Here is a 16,007-nt window from a genome sequence, read left to right on the forward strand (position 1 = left end):
TCCAGTCCAGAGACACGATAGCACGGAGTGGATCACATGCGCGAGTCGGCGCAGACCACAAAATGTATCGGAGCTATTTGAATTCTACACAGAATGCTAGATTTTTTAGCAATATGGATGAGATTGTGGCTGGCATACCCTGTCAAATGCGGCTTTACGGAGCTCAACGGCTCTGAACGGCTCTAGCCCAAGCTGTGATATAAACAAACGCTATTGGCTATTTTAAAAAGGGGCGGGGCTGCTTGATATGTCCTGCCCTGTCTTCCTGTTTCAGTTAAAATGACGTCAACACATAGAGTAACGCTGCGTGTTTCCAAGCATTTCAGGGGACCTTTAAAGTGACAGCAGACTAATAGTCCCTAACATGCTGCCGCTTGTCATTAAATGGAGAGTTCACCCAAAAATGAAAATTCTGTCATTTACTCACTCTCATGTTGTCGCAAACCTGTATTAATTTCTTTCTTGTGCTGAACACAAGAAGGTATTTTGAAGAATGTGGTTAACCAAACACCTGCTGGTCCCCATTGACTTTGATAATAGGAAAAAAAAACACTCTGGAAGTCACTGGGGACCAGCAACTGTTTGGTTCCCCACATTCTTCAAAATAACTTGTGTTCAACAGAAGAAAGAAACTCATTCAGGTTTAAAGGGGTCATATGATGCTGCTAAAAAGAACATTATTTTGTGTATTTGGTGTAATGAAATGTGTTTATGCGGTTTAAAGTTAAAAAAACACATTATTTTCCACATACTGTACATTATTGTTTCTCCTCTATGCCCCACCTTTCTGAAACGCATCGATTTTTACAAAGCTCATCGGTCTAAAAAGCGAGGTGTGCTCTGATTGGCCAACTATCCCGTGCGTTGTGATTGGCCGAATAGATCATCTTTATGCACCAAGAGCTTGTAACACTCCAAAGAGAAAGGAAAAAATGAAATTGCATCATATGACCCCTTTAAAACAAATTGAGAGTGAGTAAATGATGACACAATTTTCATTTTTGGGTGAACTGTCCCTTTAATATTAATAAAACAGCAAAACAGAGAAAAATCGCTCACTGCTCTTGACTGAAGAACTTTAATACAGTTGCTTTAGTAAAAATCAATGTATAATGTATACAGTGAAGTGTATATAGTGTTTTGTTTTTATATTTGTTCATTCAATTTCTTGAATGCTCCTGCTAAATACAGCTACTGCACCTGAAAAATAAAGCACTGTTTGTTTTATTTGTATATTATGTGTGCTTGTAATGTGTATCTTTGTTCTTATTTTTTTTAATAACAAAGATAAAATGACACAGATTTTTATCGTCACCCACTTTGGCCTGAATGTCTGCTTTTCTTTTGTATTTTATATTTTGTTACCTTTTGTTACAACTTGCAACTAACTAACATGACAAAGAATCGTGATTTTCCTGAAAAGAATTGTGATATATTTTTGCCATATCGCCCACCCCTAATATAAACCAATTGCACAAATGAAAAGGGTTGTATTAATTGCACTATATTTTTTTTTCTCAGACTCTCTTTGCTGGATACACAGACAACCTGATCAGAGTTTGGCAGGTGACCATCGGAACCCGATAAAGATGTACATTTCCAAGAACAGAATGCAAAATATGGAAAATTTAATAAAAAAATGAAATAAAATAGAACCGATCTTGTCCTTGTTAGTATTTTTCTCTTGTGTTGATGCAAATTTGTAGTATATTAATGCAATTTACACTTAGTCTTCTGATGATTCTTTATCTAATGAAATCTATCTTATATATTAATTTATTTACATTTACATTTAGTCATTTAGCAGATGCTTTTATCCAAAGCGACTTACAAATGAGGACAATAAAAGCAGTCAAAACTAACAAAAGAGCAACAATATATAAGTGCAAATGACAAGTCTCGGTTAGCCTAACGCAGTACACATAGCAAGGTATATATATATATATATATATATATATATATATTATACACACACATAAACACACACGCACAAAGAAAAACAAGTAAATAGAAAAGAAAAATATATATAAAAAAAAAAAGATAAATGTAGATAAAGTAGAATTAAAATAGAATAGAAAGTGCTAGAGTTAGAGGGTATATATATATATAGTTATATTACTCATGGTTTAATATCATGATCTATTTGATGTATATGCAGTATATGAGGCTTTGCATCCGTTTGGGTCGATTGGGTAGAAAGGAAAAGCTGGATTCTGTGAATCCTGTAGCAATTATGTACCAGTTTATGTATGACTGAGCAGAACTTTGCAACATTTATACACCTGCTGTCCAATTGTGTTTCTTGCATAAAATTGCAGATTTTTGGGTTAAATATCTGATTTGTTTTTGTTTAGTACTGTAGTACCATTTGTCACTTTAATATTACTATTTCAGTAACCTGAGGTCCAGGAGTGTCTCTTTCACCCTCAATTTGGAGTGTTTTATTTTATTAACACTATTTACCTTTCGCTTGGGAAGCTGAAATACAGCTATATTGCTTGATCAGTTTGAAGTTTGATCAATTTAACGCAGCCATAAAATACTTAATGCTACATGTAGTAACCATTTTATGGTTTTTATATGGTCCAGAATTAAGCAATGAGGGGTTTTGGTCTCTGCAAGCCATTCAAAATTGGGACAATATCTTGTTTTAGAGAAAATAATCTTTACAATCGAAGCAAATTTAGTTTTATTGTCAGTGAAAATCACCTGGTACTTGTGGTACAGTGATGATGTCTAAAAAAAACAAGACAGTAGTACAAAGAAGGCCTGAATTGGTCATGAAAATTCGAAAATGAATGAAATGTGTTCTTGTTATGTTCAGCTCTACTAGAATTTCCTCTGAGTGCAGTCCTTCATGGACGATTGGTGGAAATCATGTAAATCGAAAGGGAAGCCTAACAAGTTTAATTTCTGAAGCATTATTAGATATTATATAGTTTTATACACGCTTATGCATTGTGTTTGATTGCACAACACCTTCACCATCGTGTTTTATAGTGCACACGCTCTGGATCATCTTATGCTAAAGCGTTTGAACAAACAGCAGAAAAGAAGTGCGCAGGGGGAAACCATAATGGGGCGGTGCTTTACTGTCTCCGACCAATCATAGAACGCTATCATTGCCAGGTCAAAGACTGTCGTCCAATCACAGCGTGTTTTATTCCAGCGGACTTATCCGGTGCTATAAAGGTGGCCACGAGTTGATACTGTAAGCGAGTCCATTTTGGAAAGCGGCTTTTTTCAGCGCCAATATTTTACAGTAAGCCAGTTAATTTAAATTTAATTCGGGTGGTAAGCTGCGTTGGGTTATTTTATGTTTTACACGATTATGTTTTAGACGAAAAAGCCTGTTTAGTGCGCCCGGCGCAGTCGAAATAATGTAAATGCGATCGTGTAGCTAGTTTAGCTTTGCATGCTGCATTAGCTTTAGCTACGCGGCATGAATATGTCTTTTTATTTGTTTGTTTTGAGCCACATACGTTTTATACGTTTCTAACACATTTTTACACCTGCTTTTATTTGTTTTTTTGTGCTTTTAACAAGCTAAGATTGAAATCGAGCGTTTGCGTTGAATCCGATGGCGTAACCACGCTGTTACTCTATTCTAGCATCAGCCCTCAGATCTCGCACTGTGAAACTAAATAAAATCTCTTCTAATCCAAAGGTAATCAAAAGCGACTAAAATGGCCGACGCAGAGCACCAGTTCATGGAAACCTCCGAGAACGGGAATGAGGAGGATTTTAACGGAGCTGAGGAGGAGAACGGAGCCGGCGAGGGAGGACAGATCAACGCCAGCAGGGGCGAGGAAGATGCCGGGTGAGAATATCGAGCGCTTTGTTACGTTTTTATGCTTAATGTGGATGTTTTGTTTTAAGTCGTCTCTGTGTGTCTTTGTTAACAGAGGGGGGAGGGTTCTGCTTCTCATTGTTGGAAATGAGGGTTGTTTGGGATTGAATCCCGCGCTGGCGGGTGGCAGCGGTTGTTTGATCTGCCGATACGCGAGCGTATTAACTCTAAAATCGCAAACACGCCGTCAGAAGTCGCTTTATTAAACCCAACCATGGAAACCCTATTCATCCGCATGGTAATTTAGCCGAATTGTAGCCTGTTTATGGTTGCCAAGCAACTAGGTCTTTATATAGTTTAACTGGAGATGGTTCGTCCAACTAGAGTTGGCGCGCAACAGTCTCCGCCCACTTTTCAGCTGGTTCAAGTATTATCATTTTTCCATAGGGATTTTTTTTAATAGTCTTACAGGGAGTAGGGTATTTCTGCAATACCAGAGGCTGCCGTTTCGGGACCGCAGTTCTAGGACCTTGTTTTTTTTTTGTGTGTATGTATTAGCATTTTATACTCTTTTATAGCACTTGCTATTCAATTCTGTATTTGTATTAAGTTATTAGGTATTTAATTGTATAACGTTACATTTAATTGTCCTCACCAACCCCTAACCCTAAACATACCTATTGAAATATTAACCTAATTTGTTATTTAAATTTTGTATTTTGAGAGTAGGCTAAATTTACTTGTTGTGATTCTCTGATTGGTGGGCGACTCTTTGCAGAATTATGGGTAATGGAGTTCTGCAACTATTTAATGAAAGAAGTTGAAATGTGTGCTGATAGCTTTAACGAAAGCATATATCATCTATTACCAACTGTGTAGATCTGTTTTTAACAGTTTATAAATAATTTATTCCATTATGTAGAAAGTGATTGGATTTATTTCATGAAACCCAACTGTTGGTCTTTTTGTCCGTGATGTCATGCGATTTGCTTTTTGTGTGTGGTTTAATACAGGTTCTCATCAACTTGTTTTATTATTTTGTGCAGTAAAATGTTTGTTGGAGGACTCAGCTGGGACACCAGTAAGAACGACCTAAAGGACTACTTCTCGAAGTTCGGCGAGGTGACCGACTGCACCATAAAGATGGATTCAAACACCGGCCGGTCACGAGGGTTTGGCTTCATCTTGTTCAAAGAAGCAGAAAGCGTGGACAAGGTATGGATGCTTTCGCTTCCCTTGAATCCAGACACTTGCGTAGTGGCAGAGGTTCACGTCTCTTCATTTGTAAGGTGCTGGAGCAAAAGGAGCACAGGCTAGACGGCCGACAGATCGATCCCAAGAGAGCCATGGCCATTAAGAAAGAGCCCGCCAAGAAGATCTTCGTTGGTGGCCTTAACCCTGAAACCACAGAAGAGAAGGTCCGTGAATACTTCGGGGCCTTCGGAGAGGTGAGTTTTGACTATTGAGCATAAAAACATCTGTCTTTGTCATCCGACTTTTTATTAATGCGGTATCGATTATGATACTTGCAGATTGAAACTATTGAACTTCCGATGGATCCAAAGACGAACAAAAGGAGGGGCTTCGTCTTCATCACATTCAAGGACGAATCTGCTGTCAAAAAGATCCTGGAGAAGAAATACCATAACGTTAGCGGAAGCAAGGTAACGAACGGAACGGAAGACCTTGTATGTATTTCTCTTATCTTTTTATGTTTTAGTTATGATGGGTCAATTTGTGGGTTAAAGGGTTAGTTCACCCAAAAATGGAAATTCTGTCATTACTCACCCTCGTGTTCCAAACCCGTAAGACCTTCGATCATCTTCGGAACACAATTTAAGATATTTTTGATGAATTCTGAGAGCTCTCTGACCCTCCCATAGATGACAAGGTAACTACCACGTTCAAGGTCCAGAAAAGTACCAAGATGATCGACAAAGTAGTCCGTGTGACATCACTGGTTCAACTGTAAAGTTACAAAGCTACTTTTTTGCGCTAAGAAAACAAAAATAACTACTTTATTCCACATTTTCTTGACATCACATGACGTCATCACACCGGATCTGGGTCAGCGCCGCCACACGCTCGCGTCATGATACTGTCGTGAACGCGCGTCCACAAGTGACGCAGTAGAGACGAAAATGTGGAATAAAGTATGGTAGTTACCTTGCGGTCTATGGGAGGATCAGAGAGCCCTCAGATTTCATCAATGACAGAATTTTCATTTTTGGGTGAACTAACCCTTTAAAGTTAAAGAGTGACATTTATATATTATGGAAACTTGTTTTTGCCATGGGATTAAAAGGGTAATTGCAGCATCTCTCAGTTCTGACCTTTTTTTTTTGTTTGTTTGTTTTTTTTTGTTTTTTTTTTCAGAATTGCAAGATATGAATGTAGAATTGTAAAGGGAAAATCATAATTGTGAGCGAGATGCATTTAACTATCATTTATTTTGTAATTTTATTTTGTTAAACCCAATTGCAAGGAGAAAAAAAAAATCCAAATTGTGACAATTCGGTTTACTAATTTTTACTATTTATTTATCTTCGTCATAATTTATCCCCCCCCCCGCCATGTAGTTACCATAATATATAATTTTCTTCTTTATATATGTGTGTGTGTAATATTTAAAAAAATTTATTTATTCTGGGGTAGAAATTGTGCATGGTTGCTTTTTTTTAACCTATTAAAGTTTGGCTTTTGTATCTGTTTTGTCTCTGATTTCAGTGCGAGATCAAAATCGCCCAGCCCAAGGAAATCTACCAGCAGCAGCAGTATGGTACCCGCGGAGGCTTCGGAGGTCGCGGCAGGGGTCGCGGGGGTAAGCGGCGTGCTTTAGTTGCTAAAGTATGCACATTATTAATATAAACCCCAGTCTCAGTCCTTGAACTAATGGTGTGCGTTTCCTCAGGCCCAGGCCAGAACTGGAACCAGGGCTATAACAGCTACTGGAACCAGGGCTACGGGAACCAAGGCTACGGCGCCCCACAGGGCTATGGTGGTTATGGTGGCTATGGCAACTATGACGCTTCCTCTGGCTATTATGGATATGGTGGTGGTTATGACTACAGTAAGTCGGCATCTTCCAAACGCTGTCATGATCATCCTGGTTTTGCTTCCATGTTCACAAGTTTTGTTTTCTCCAGACCAGGGCAGTACGAGCTATGGGAAAACACCAAGACGTGGAGGACACCAGAGCAACTACAAGCCATACTAATCATGCAGAACAGGTAGTGTATGAATTTATCAATGGATAAATGCGTTTTTCCTTATTCTTGCTTAGTTGGTTTAAAAAAAAATTGGAAATATTGATTTGAGTGCACTGACACTATCGAATGAGAACAGAACTTGAATTGAGCTTAATGACACTTCTTTAGAGCTGCTTTCTGCAGATCTTTTTTTTTTTTTTTTTTTTTTTTTTTCACAAATTAAAGCCTTAAAAGGTACAGCAGGAAGTCTTGAATTCATGGTCACGGCATTAAACGTTGCATGCATTGCTAAAAATTAATATCTTCATCTGTATTTGTTTTCCAATACAAATATCTAAACGTCCTTAAATTAAGATGCATTTACTTGAGGTGCAAATTGAAGATATGAAGTCTTTTTTTCCTGGGATAAAGTTTTTTTTTTAGTTTATGCTTTAAACAAGAACGTATGTCAATGGGGAATAAACTTGTTTTACTTGAATTGAGTTAATTTTTTTATTTTGTTTTAATCATGAAAAACTGATTAAATTGAGTTCATAAAACAAGACTCATGTAATTTTGCTTAAAGTACCTGGGATAAAGTTTTTTTTTAGTTTATGCTTTAAACAAGAACGTATGTCAATGGGGAATAAACTTGTTTTACTTGAATTGAGTTAATTTTTTTTATTTTGTTTTAATCATGAAAAACTGATTAAATTGAGTTCATAAAACAAGACTCATGTAATTTTGCTTAAAGTAAATCTGGTTTTAAGAATCTTTGAACATTTGCAATCTGAACGTTAAAAAAAAGACTATAATAATGGAGCTTTATTGGAAGTTGTATGAATCAAGTTTTTCATAATCGACACTCCAAATGAACTGAATTGAATAAACATTGAACTGACTTGAGCTGAATATTGACATTGTTGTCTGTTGTTCACTGAAATGATGCTTTCTTGACATTTTCCAACCTGCCCCTGACCACGTCTCTCTGTATCCCATCAGGACTGAAGTATTCCCAAAAACCAGGAGTCTGACCGTGACCACGACAGCAGTTCACACACACACACACGCGGGCTCTTTCCTTTTACCGGACGAGATCATGACCCATTTGTACAGAACCGATTAATAGGGGAAGCAATGTCACTTCCACACTTTTATTTTAATTTTATTTTCCTTTTGTCCACATTTCCAGAGATGGAAGTGTTATTTTTACTGTACTTTTTGGTACCTCTTTTGAATAATGTATTGTATGGTTGTATTTTACATGTCTACTGGATTTGCCACATGAGGTTCAGGAGCTGCCAGAGCTTTTGAAATAAAACGATTTTGAGTACATTTTTCTCAATGTTTCCAGATGCTTGTTCTGCTTCCCGTTGCGTAGCGTAGGAGAGCCGTTTAAAACTCCAGAGTCCCGTGAATGTCAGCGTTTTGGGTAATGCATCTAACAGTGACCGGAAATTTCCACTTTTGTTAGCTTTGATTTTTAAGCTGTTTGTTTTTGTTTTTTTGACTTGCTTTCTCCGTTATAATGCTTAAGTTGAATCTTTTTGTCAATTAGGATATTTGCTGGCTACCAGCATTGTTACTCATTGAAATCTCATTCCTATAGTGTTTTTGGTAGAAATAAATGATTTGTAAGTTTTTGGAAGTGTTCTTGTTTACTGGCTAACATTAATGTTAATTTGTCAATCTTAATGGTTTAAATGGTGACTTTTGCTGTGACTATTATTTTTAAGTTGAGTTTTAATGGTGGTTTTGCCAAAAACGGCTTCGTTTCAAAACCCTGGTAACTTTGAATTAACAACTACTTGCATTGTCTGAAGGTCTTAATATTTTACAATTGTGGACTAAAACAATATCCACCTTATTTTTCCTAAATCAAATACACGCTATTTTCTGTGAATGTGCGACTTTGATTTGTTAGCTGCTATAAGGGGAGTTGCATGCAAAATACAGTGCAACTTGATTTGATTATGATTTAAAATTGTATAACACTTTGCAGACTTTATGAACTTCTACAGGGTTTCTGCAGGTATGAAAAATGTCTTGATATACCTTTCCACAATTTAAGGCTTGGAAAAAGTCTTAAATCAGAACAAAAAGTTTTTAATTCATAAAGTCACGGCATTAAATGTTGCATGCACTGCACCAAAACTTATTTAGTGTTTGTCTTGTTTCTCAGTTCAAATATCTAAACCTTTTTAAATCAAAATGTTTGCTTGAGATGGAAAGTGAAGCTAAGTCTTGTTTTCAGAGAAATTTTAAGTTTAATAACCTGATGTGACGTGTAGCAAAGTATGGTTTCCCATACTCAGAATTTGTGCTCTGCATTTATTTAGAGAATTTATTCCTTGCATATTCTTTATTTGGTCTTACATTTACCTTCATAAAATCTGCAGAAACCATGTAAAGTAACTTGAATATTTAAATCACATTCAAATGTCAAAATGGTGGTGCCTTAAATATAAGGTGGATGATGCAACTAAGTCTTAAGCAAATGATTTAAGGTTTTAATTGTTTCCATGTTTTGGATAGTTTCTCAAAGTCTGAGGTTATATTTGGGATTGCGTTCTTCCATACTAGCCTTACTGTTGCTGTGTTATATACTATATTTACATTTTCTATGTGCTTAGGATGCTTGAATAGAGTACTACTTCATTTGCCAAATGTGCATTAGGTAACAAAGCACATGCACGGTGTTGTACTGTAGCTTACAGTGCAATTCACTTTTGATCATTTCCAGTGGAATGGATGAGGCAGAAATAATGGGCGGATTCCACTGAAAAGTCAGCATCACTATGCCCTACACACTATGAAGTGTAAAACACTTTTGAGTCATTTGAAGGGTGCTGGGCTTTTTTGTGTTTTTCTGGCCGCTGCTGGACTTTGACCCCTCTAGATCCAGCCAACTAACCAGACTAGCTAAGAGCACCTTACCATCAAGTCTTGTGTTAATATAGCATATCACTGTTTGTAATGTGTGAAGTGTTATGATGAAATATGGGTAACACTTTACAATTATGTTCCATTAGTTAATGTATTAACTAACTTGTACAAACAATGAACAATACATTAATTACAGTAGGCCTATTTATTAATCTATGTTAATGTTAGTTAATGAAAATACAGTTGTTCATTGTTAGTTCATGTTGATTCACAGTGCATTAATGTTAACAAGCACAACTTTTGATTTTAATAATGCATTAGTGAATGTAACATTAAGATTAATAAATGCTGTAGAAGTATTGTTCATACTTAGTTCATGTTAGCTAAGGTATTTAACTAATGAACCTTATCGTAAAGTGTTACCGAAAAATGTTTTTCTAGCAGGCAGTAGGCTATATAGTATGGAAGCCCATTTCCGCCACTGAATTAAAAAAAAAAATTATTGCGACTTTATATCTCACAAATCTGACTTTTCTCATAATTGCGTGATACAAGCGCGCAATTGCAAGTTAAAAAGTCATATGGTGAGATAGCAACTCGCAATTCTGAAAAATAAAGTCAGAATTGTGTGATATAAACTCGTAGTTGCGAGACATTAAGTCGCAATTGCGAGTTATAAAGTCAGAATTGCGAGATAAAAGCTTTGTGAGTTTATATCTCGCAGTTCTGACTTTATTTCTCAGAATTTTCCACTTAATGTCTCGCAATTGCGAGTTTATATCACGGAATTCTGACTTTATTTCTCAGAATTGTGAGTTTATATCTCACAGTTATGACTTTTTAACTCGCAATTGCGAGTTTATATCACGCAATAATGAGAAAAAAAGTCAGAATTGCGAGATAAAAAGTGCAATTACCTTTTTTATTTTTTATTCAGTGGCGGAAACGGGTTTCCATAATATAGTGTACACTATGCAGTATTGAGTACGTAGTAAGAGTTTTCTATTTTGTACACTTTCTGAATTGTTTGAGCAAATCGATTCATTTGAGTCATCGCTTAATAGGCTATAGTTCACAGAAGTCTACATTTTACGTGTTATTTATTTTTGTTAAAGAAACATTTAAATACTGCTGTTTATGACTATGTTTTCGGTTAAGTCAAATGTTGTACACCATGAACATCACAGTTTTGCTCCTAAACAAAGCTCGTACAGGTGAAATGTGAATCAGTTCGCTCGAATCATTTAAAGAACCGGTTCAAAATGATGAATCAATTTGGAATTTGATTCACTTGAGTTGTGCGAAAAGTAAACACGCGGTAAACGCGGTTAAATTGCTAGTCAAGAAATAGAATTATGGATTACAAAATTAGCAGAAAGTTTATGGATGGAGGCCAAAGCAAGTTTAGGATCAATTTTCGACATTAACGCACTAGCAGGTGAGGTAAAATGTTGCACAGATGATGGAAACATACAGTTCAGAATCGCAGAACTCTTGTTCAACACACTGTCAGAATGAAATAATTGCAATATTTATGAAAGAGTCTATTAACTAGCATGGGACTGATTTATTCACGGTTGTTTACCTGCAACAAGCTGTTTACAGGTAAAACTTGTTTTTTATTTGAGAAGTGAGAAATGTGGTATTATATTTTCCTTAAGTAAATAATTTCAATTGTGTATTTTTTATACCTTCAAGAACAGCGTGGGAGAAACTTTAAAGATTACACTTTATCATTTTTGTCATGTGTATTATCTTGATTTCCAGTAGAGGGCGCTAGATAGCAATAAAAGGTGAGTGCATATAAAATGCACGAATATTGTATTTAAGTGAACTTTAATTGGTTTTAATTTTAGGGCTGTATTTGATGTAATTGTTAATGCCCCATTTTTTATTTTTAACTTTTTAACTTAACTAACGCAAATTAAAACTATTTGTGTTGACTTAATCTAATGCAAAACAGTAATCCTACTTTAAATCTTTTTAATTATTCAAGACATTCAGCGGATTTGCAATTTAAAATAAGTTTGTTCTCAAGCAACACATCATTCTGAAAATATAAATGATCTTTAATGGTTTCATTTGATTAAAATTGGAGTCAGTTAAACATGCAATATCATTTTAGTCATTAAAAGAAATGGTCAGAAAGTCAACTTGCTGCTCAAAAAGATTAATACTAATTTAACGGAGTTAAATTAATCTAATAGCAATCCTACTTTAAAAATTCTTCATAATTCAAAACAACATTTGCATGTGTTTGGGAAACTGGCTTCTACTAAAGCACAGTTATAGCGTGTGGGTTTAGATTACTCACAGAGATGGGTAATTGTGCCAGAGAGGGCTGTCTGTTGGATCCTCACCGCCTTGTGTCATAACAAACTACCACATGCTATGATTTCAGAGTAATTTTAGGTTAGCCGTTAAAGATCTGCTCCATCATCCAGAAAGCTGGACGTTTAGGAGCGAGATCAAATCTGCCTTCGCTGTACCCTTGAGTATGACATTCAAAGTTAAAGCATGCTCTAAAGAGAGCTTTAATGCACTTGACCTCATCGCTGTAGATAAAAGCCTCATCAGATGACCCATAAAACCCAGATGACCCATGAAAGACATGAGCCATAAAAGACAGGTTTCTTGAAAAAAGCTTTTTTATTTTTATTCCAGTTCTTTGATTCCGGGATTAATCTAATATACAAATACCACACACATTTATAAAAATGACTTTCACTGAAATTGTTCTTGTGTAAAAGAGGAGTAAAGTGCATATCTCAGACACGTTCTGTGATTTTTAATTTTTTTTGTATGTTTTTAAATCTTTAAGAAATATCAAGATATCGTAACCAATATTAAAACCTCATCAAACAAATAGTGCAAGTAAGTTCCCACCAGTCGCCACAGAAGGGCTTCATATATATATACACACACACATCTTTAAGCACCTTCATTGTACATGGCCATTAAAACATCTTTGCATTTTGCACACCGAGATAAAAACATTTTAAATGTCTTGTGTGAAGTGCAGAAACTTAACTTTCCAGATGATCTGAATTCTCATTCTCGGAAGTTCAAAAAACGTGTTTTTTTATTAGTTGAATGCTGTTTTTAAATTTCCGTATTCTTTTGAATTCAGAGGGTTTGATGTCAAATATCGTACACTGCATTGACACATTCTCTCTTGAAAAACAGATAAACCAGAACGCAAATGTGTTAGTGTCTTTATAAAACATCTTAGTAAAATATAGCCAAAGCTTATTTAAATATGCATAAATAGCATGAAAATATGTTTCGTTTCAGTTTAAACGATGCTGAATTACTCTAGGCATTCAGATGAGGAACAGTATCAAAGTTGTGGATGTTTTCCCCTGCTTTATTTTCCTGTACACGTCAAGCGCCTCCAAGACACTTCATATGTGAAAAAGACTGCTTTGCAAACAGATTGGATATCAAGTTTGTTCTTTAACTACACTTCTTTGGATGTTTTACAATGTTCATTATAGAAACACTTACAAAAATGAACAATTCCCCCGTAGAACCTGAAAGCCATCCATACAGATTATTATTTTAAACAGCATCCGATTTAATCAAGGGTCAATTTGAAATGCACAATATAAATAATTTAAATCCTGAAAGTAATTATGAGGAAAAAAGAACTTGCATGATTTCTCTTTTGTTTAATTGCATGATTAACTGCAGAATAGTTTGATTATGTGTAACACGTCATAGTTTGGCTTTTTTGTTGTTGTTGTTAAAAAATTATTTCTAATCCTGAGAGTTTTTCTGATTCATTTTGTCTTTGTGGTTTCTGTGCCAATTCTAAAAAACTTTAACCGCTTTTGTGTTTTGCATAGCGGAGTACAATGTCTGTTATTTTCCTGTGTTTAGGATTTAGCTTCACTGAAAACTGTTCAATTACAAAACCTGTCAGATAATACAATGCAAACATCAAAGCTTCTAGCTTATTCAGCAGGACTTTTTTTTCTTTCTGCATACCTGATTGTCAAATTTTTGCATTCAATTTTCACATACTCCATTGCACTGGACAGTCTATGAGCGCATCACCCTTGTTAGCAAACGCTGAAGCATCAAAAACAGCTTTAACAAATGCAGATCCAAGATATTAACAAATCTAGTCATTTAAAAAGTATTTAAAATCCCTGTCATCCCATTTGGAAGCTGACTTATGAAACAAACAAACTAAAATGTCATTCTCATTTAATATTACAGAGTCTGAACCCGGTTCGTAGAGACTTTGTGGCGTCCGAAGCGAGCAGCTGTTTCAAGGAATTAACAAAAGTCACTTTGCGGCCTCAGGAATGGGCGTAGCTCGTCTCATGGCCCAGGGGTCAGAGGTCGCGGAATAGAAGGCCGGGTGTGGCAGAACGTCCTCCGTCGCCATGGCGAAAGCAAACACACCCCGCTTCCTGTTCACATCCTCTGAGATGAGCTTCCTGTCCGTCTCCCTGCTGTCACCGTTGACATCCTCCAGCGTTTTTCCTCCTGTAGGCTGCTGTTTCGCCAGCAAGGGGGCGCCACCGGCGGCGGGAATCCGCATGGTCCTGTCCGCTTGGAGGGCGTTGGGATCTGGAGTGAAGAGGAAGTTGGTGGACCTCCAGGCGGAGGGTTTTCGGCCCCGTCGCGGGCGCGAGACACGGCAGCTCTGCCGCTTGATGTGCCGGTGAAGGTGGTCGGAGCGTGTGAAGCTCTTGTAGCAGTGCTCGCATTGGTACGGCCGCACGCCGGTGTGGATGCGCAAGTGGTTCTTCAGGTCGTAGTTGTGAACGAACTTAGAGTTGCAGTGCAGGCAGATGTACGGCCTCTCGCCCGTGTGCTTGCGCATGTGAATCTTCAGTTTGTCTTGCCTGAAAAAGAGAAAAACACCAATTAAAGGAACAGTTCACCCAAAAATAAAAATATCTGCAGTGAATGGGTGCCGTCAGAATGAAAGTCCAAACAGCTGATAAAAACAATCCACACCACTCCGGTCCATCAGTTAACAATTAAATCAATTAAAAGCTGTGTGTTTGTAAGAAACAAATCCATCATTAAGATGTTTTTAATTTCAAACCATTGCTTCTGGCTAAAATGTGCATTCATAAACCATAACAACTCCAGTGGAAAAAGTCCATCTCATGTTGTCCTCTCACATCAAAATCCTCCGACTGTTTTGGCTTGTTAAACGGTGCTTGATCGATGCATATTTCTCTCCTTATTCAGACCAGATGACTTTTTTTCTCCGGAGGAAGCGCTATTATGGATTATGGACTCGAATATTAGCCAGAAGCAACGGTCTGAAAACGTCTTGATGATGGATTTGTTTCTTATAAACACGCAGCTTTTCACTTCTCAAGACATTAACTGATGGACTGGATTGGTGTGGATTACTTGTGGATTATTGTGATGTTTTTATCAGCTGTTTGGACTCTCATTCTGACGGCACCCATTCACTGCAGAGCATCCATTGCTGAGCGAGTGATGCAATGCTACATTTCTCCAAATCTGATGAAGAAACAAACTAATCTACATCTTGGATGGCCTGATTGTGATTAAATTTTAACTATAATTTTTGAGCGAGCTATTCTTTTAAGTTTGTGTTTTGAGGTTATTTTGCGTACCTGTAAGAATCACTGCAAAACCTCAAGATGCACCATGCATGCAGAAAAACACACAAACAGGTGTACGCCTTCGTACTTGAAAAGCAGACAGCTGCAAGTTGCTCAACAGTAGCAGCGACAGAAAAAACCCCCAAAAAACACGAAAACCGGATTTAGTGTTCCTGTTATGTGGTATCCAGATGAGTTATCCAGAAGCTCAAAAGCCTTCGTTTGATCTATTTCTCAGTCTAGATCTCACTCATCGAAATTTCATTCCTCTACAGAGCGTTTGAGCCCAAAAGTGAAATGTAGGTCTTATATTAACATCACTATGCTTTGGCTTTTATTACAGTGTGGAAACCTCATGCGGCTCCGACCACAGTGATGCATAAAGTGTTTCACAGCAGGTTTGTCCTTATGATGCTGCTCTAGTTTTCATGTGCCATTCAATTGTTGTACTGAAGCAGTTCTTCAGCTTCAAAGAGGCTATTTATTCTAGTAGACAGTCAGTGTAATTTGTTTGAATGGAAAAGTTTGCTGGTTACATGATGA

The 16,007-nt window shown here is 36.8% G+C and overlaps 3 protein-coding genes across 6 annotated transcripts in view; 2 read left to right on the forward strand and 1 right to left on the reverse strand.

The window, feature by feature from the left end:
* Window positions 1–1,599, forward strand: part of LOC107713526 (guanine nucleotide-binding protein subunit beta-2-like 1) — an 8,841-nt gene extending 7,242 nt beyond the window's left edge. For both annotated transcript variants that reach the window (XM_016519062.1, XM_016519069.1), the window contains exon 8: window positions 1,522–1,599. In XM_016519062.1, the coding sequence (XP_016374548.1) occupies window positions 1,522–1,587 (66 nt within the window). In that variant the 3' untranslated portion in view covers window positions 1,588–1,599. The remainder of the gene's footprint in view (window positions 1–1,521) is intronic.
* A 1,570-nt stretch (window positions 1,600–3,169) lies between these two features.
* Window positions 3,170–8,311, forward strand: LOC107713567 (heterogeneous nuclear ribonucleoprotein A/B-like). Of its 2 annotated transcripts, none has more exons than XM_016519122.1 (9): window positions 3,170–3,262; window positions 3,668–3,820; window positions 4,837–5,005; window positions 5,080–5,238; window positions 5,323–5,478; window positions 6,518–6,611; window positions 6,702–6,860; window positions 6,937–7,020; window positions 7,981–8,311. In XM_016519122.1, the coding sequence occupies exons 2-8, from the start codon at window positions 3,687–3,689 to the stop codon at window positions 7,005–7,007; spliced, it is 942 nt and encodes a 313-aa protein (XP_016374608.1). In that variant the 5' UTR covers window positions 3,170–3,262; window positions 3,668–3,686; the 3' UTR covers window positions 7,008–7,020; window positions 7,981–8,311. The 2 variants fall into 2 exon arrangements, with proteins under 2 accessions (XP_016374608.1, XP_016374617.1); XM_016519131.1 differs by having other exon boundaries at window positions 5,323–5,454.
* Window positions 8,312–12,971: 4,660 nt separating this feature from the next.
* LOC107713551 (zinc finger and BTB domain-containing protein 7C-like) overlaps window positions 12,972–16,007 on the reverse strand; it is a 30,606-nt gene continuing 27,570 nt past the window's right edge. For both annotated transcript variants that reach the window (XM_016519103.1, XM_016519110.1), the window contains exon 3: window positions 12,972–14,723. In XM_016519103.1, the coding sequence (XP_016374589.1) occupies window positions 14,159–14,723 (565 nt within the window). In that variant the 3' untranslated portion in view covers window positions 12,972–14,158. The remainder of the gene's footprint in view (window positions 14,724–16,007) is intronic.

This window comes from Sinocyclocheilus rhinocerous, unplaced genomic scaffold (assembly GCF_001515625.1).
Source record: "Sinocyclocheilus rhinocerous isolate Xijiao unplaced genomic scaffold, SAMN03320098_v1.1 scaffold1937, whole genome shotgun sequence".
Classification (NCBI taxonomy): domain Eukaryota; kingdom Metazoa; phylum Chordata; class Actinopteri; order Cypriniformes; family Cyprinidae; genus Sinocyclocheilus; species Sinocyclocheilus rhinocerous.